General features: G+C 46.1%; 1 protein-coding gene across 1 annotated transcript; it reads left to right on the top strand.

The window, feature by feature from the left end:
* The first annotated feature begins 1443 nt into the window (after positions 1-1443).
* On the top strand, positions 1444-3501 carry aplnra (apelin receptor a). The gene has a single exon (XM_008419172.3). It carries the CDS (start codon positions 1651-1653, stop codon positions 2734-2736), a length of 1086 nt encoding a protein of 361 aa, XP_008417394.1. The 5' UTR covers positions 1444-1650; the 3' UTR covers positions 2737-3501.
* Positions 3502-4031: the final 530 nt, after the last annotated feature.

Here is a 4031-nt window from a genome sequence, read left to right as displayed (position 1 = left end):
ATGGAAAACGAGGAGGTTGAGATGTCCAGACCTGTTCCAGGACCAGAGACACCTCTCCTTTTCAAACGAAATCACGGAGCAAATTAAGCTGTAAAGATACCTTTAGATTGAATTAAGACAAGTTGATAAAATCTTGGAGAAGATGACAACTCCACATTTCCTAAAAAGGAAAGTCCCCTGATAAATACCAAAGAGATTCTGTGGATCAGCTAACCTGTTAATGTCGTCAGTGTTGGGAAATATTTTTACTTTTTACTTTAAACTTTAATGGAAATGTATTATTCTGTCATGTCTGTTGATATCATTTATATTTTTCTGATTTTTTTCCCCACAGGAACATATTGGTAAAATGGTAAATTGCGGAAATGAGGGATAATAAAAAAAACGGAATTCAATTCATGATCTAAAGCAATCCATATTTTAAGATCTTAAAGACTACACTGTGTCTGATTTGAGTTAACTTGTGTATGATAAACTGGTAGTGGCAAATGTTATTTATATGATCATAAAAGGTGGTAATATTGGCACTTTTAAATTAATTTTGAACATCAAATGACCCGCCTAATGGAGCGTTTATTCATGGAGCTTCATTTTGATGTGAATGAGTCTGATTTTCCACTGAGCTTATTTCCATGTTTTGTCATGGCATCTGAAGTCAATCAAAAACTGCTACCGGTTTTCATTTTTATTAAAGACGCAGATAGATGAAAAAAAAATTAGGAAGAGGAAGTTATTGTGTTCTCTCTCTTTTTCTGTCAATTTTGGTTGCTTTGGATGTCTTAGTTGACACTAAAACGGGAAAGCCAGGTCAGTCAGGGAAGTGGGGAAAAAAGTTAATTCAGTTCACAAGCGTTCAAATGACCTCCTGACCTCAAGTACCTCATCACATTGGCTGTAGGACTAACATACAGAGCAGTCTTTCCTATTTGTGAATTTCTGGATGAGCGTTTGACAAAAATGTGGAAAAAAACCCCATCTGAATTTGAAAACTGAAGTCAATTTTGCAGTTTCTGCAGAGTTTTTATGAACATAAAAAGAGTTTGATCTTGTTTTTATGCTACTGGTAGACAGAACTGGATGCATTCATACTGACTTTTTTATGTTGACGGTACCACTTGGTTCTGTTAAAAAAAATCAAATGCAACAACACAGCAGAACTTGTTTGAAACTTTCTAGAAATCTATTTTTAACTTAACTTCATTGACAACTTTTTTTTTTTGCCAAGTATTTCTTTCATTTTCTCTACAGTGCAGCGTTCGCTTTGCAGATATAGAAATGCAGTCGGGGGACTGGAGCGGGGCTCCTGGTCCTGCAGGCAGAGAGAAGGGCTGTGCCAGAAGAGGTGAGAGAGCGGGGCAGAGGGAGAGGGGGAAAGAGCTGATAGATGTTTTACTGTTGGGGGAGGTTAGGGAGGAGGGGTGGGGCAGGGGGTCGTTCTGGGAGGGAACCAGGGGTGTAGAGGGCCGAGTTTAAAAAGGCAGACAGCGCCGGCAGCCTCTCACTCTCAGTCGCCCTTTGCTCCTCCAGCAGCGCAGCAGACCTTTTTTTGTTGTTGCTGCTGCTGTTGCTCAGATTCTCTCCACTGGGAACTGTACTGGACTCTTTGCCTCTGTTGAGGATATTTTTCTGGTTCGGTTTTGGCACTGCATCATGGAAGCCACCACTGTGGAATATGCGGACAATTACGAATATTATGACGACAATGAAACTGCCTGTGACTACTCGGAGTGGGAGCCCTCTTACTCCCTCATCCCCGTGCTCTACATGCTGATTTTCATTCTGGGCCTGTCGGGCAACGGTGTGGTCATCTTCACCGTGTGGAGATCCAAGTCCAAGCGCCGGGCCGCAGACGTCTACATCGGGAACCTGGCCCTCGCCGACCTCACTTTTGTCGTCACCCTGCCTCTCTGGGCTGTGTACACGGCTTTGGGCTACCACTGGCCGTTTGGCGTGGCCCTGTGCAAGATAAGCAGCTACATCGTTCTGGTCAACATGTACGCCAGCGTCTTCTGCCTCACCTGCCTGAGTTTTGACCGCTACCTGGCCATCGTGCACTCCCTGTCCAGCAACAAGCTGCGCTCCAGGGGCACCATGCTGGCATCCCTCGGCGCCATTTGGTTGCTGTCCGGGATCCTGTCCCTGCCCACGCTGCTCTTCAGGACCACCATGCAAGACCTCAACAACAATCAGACCACATGCGCCATGGACTTCAGCCTGGTGACCATAAACCAGGGCCACGAGAACCTGTGGATCGCCGGACTCAGCCTCTCCTCGTCCGCCTTGGGCTTTCTCCTGCCCTTTCTGGCCATGACCATCTTCTACTGCTTCATCGGCTGCACTGTCACGCGCCACTTCAACAATCTGCGCAAGGAGGACCAGAAGAAGAAGCGTCTGCTCAAGATCATCACCACCCTGGTGGTGGTGTTTGCCATCTGCTGGACTCCCTTCCATGTGCTGAAGAGCCTGGACGCCCTGTCCTACCTGAACCTGGCCCCGAGCTCCTGCGGCGTCCTGCGCTTCGTGCTGCTGGCTCACCCCTACGCCACCTGCCTGGCCTACGTCAACAGCTGCCTCAACCCGTTCCTGTATGCCTTCTTCGACCTGCGCTTCCGCTCCCAGTGCTTGTGCCTGCTCAACCTGAAGAAGGCCATGCACGGCCAGATGAGCTCCATGTCGTCCACTCTCAGCGCCCAGACTCAGAAATCGGAGATCCAGTCTCTGGCGACCAAGGTTTAGAGACCGAGGCACGGACGGACACGTGGCTGCAGGACAGTCCCGGCTGTAACCACTGGAACACTTGTCAGAATGAAGACTGTACGTGCTGGTTGTTTAAAGCTGGTGAAGGGGCATGGTGAACTTTGAACTTTTCCCCGCCTCCAGTCATGAATTCCAATGTGTATCTCTCCTGTTCTGCAACGAGAAGTTGATGCTGTGTGTGTCGTTCTGACTTATAAAGCCAGAGCCAGCTGGCTGAGCTCTTCGGCTGCTCTGGTCCTCAGATTCACATAGAGAGAGAGGGTGGGGGGAGAAAAGTCTATATTTTTTTGTTTTCTTGTCTCCACAGGAGGTATAATTTGTGAACTGAAACCTATATACACTGGATGAAACATATGGCTGTACAGTATTTTCATACCCTTCTGTCGTCCGCATCTCTTTGCTGTGTTTTGTTTTCTAAGCACTTGTCGGGATTTAGTGAGCCGGGAGATCAAACGGAAAGCCTGGTGGCAGAGGGAGGGAGGTGTAAGAGGAGAAAAAGTGTTGCAGCTTAATTATATAGTTTGCGAAGAAGAAGAAAAAAACAAGGTGTGGGGTGAGGGGGGCAGTAGAAAGGCAGATGGTGGTTGACAAATGTTGTGGAACAGGAGCGGGTGGAGTGTTTTTTTTTTTTTCTTGGTGTAGTTGCGGCACTAAAAGTGGGGAAATGCAAGCTGATGTATATGTTGTTTTTTTTTTAACACTGTAACTAACTACTGCATTAAAGACATGTGCTCCAAACCTGGACTCCTCAGACTCAATGACTATTTGTGTGTGAGTGTTTTACAAGTGTGTAATATTATAAAGAAGGGACAGTTCTGATACCAAATGTGAATATTTAACCTGCGTCAGTTTCATCACCCCAACCTGTTATCTCAGTGTTGAGTATCCCCCCACCCCCTTGAAGGGCCAAAGCTTTGTTATGAATTAGCCTTTGGGTTTACACCTTCAGACTAATAGATCTCTAATCTCTATTGATTCACGGCCAGTATCCAGACTGTAACCGGATTATGCAAAGCAGCACCCATCCTGCGTTTGTGTATTTGATACTCAGTTGTGATTTCTTCCTAACTGTGGGGCTTTAACTGTTTGATGACACAGTCCTGTGGGCTTCCATTAAGGCCTAAAACCAGAAGGAGCGGGAGGGGGGGGGGGATTCATGTGGTCTCAATTATAGAGGCAACTGACAAATTAAAAGCTACTTAAAAGTTGTCCAAAACTGGAGGTTTTTTTGCAATCACTACAAATCTAAACATCAAGATTATCCCAAACCCAAA

Source organism: Poecilia reticulata, chromosome 9, assembly GCF_904066995.2.
Source record: "Poecilia reticulata chromosome 9, P_reticulata-male-v2, whole genome shotgun sequence".
Taxonomy (NCBI): domain Eukaryota; kingdom Metazoa; phylum Chordata; class Actinopteri; order Cyprinodontiformes; family Poeciliidae; genus Poecilia; species Poecilia reticulata.
Note: the sequence above shows the minus strand (reverse complement) of the source record. Positions and strands in the feature narration are given on the sequence as shown.

What these genes read in the sequence shown, in the direction of transcription:
- aplnra (XM_008419172.3), top strand. Translation starts at nt 1,651, where the DNA reads ATGGAAGCCACCACTGTGGAATATGCGGACAATTACGAATATTATGAC.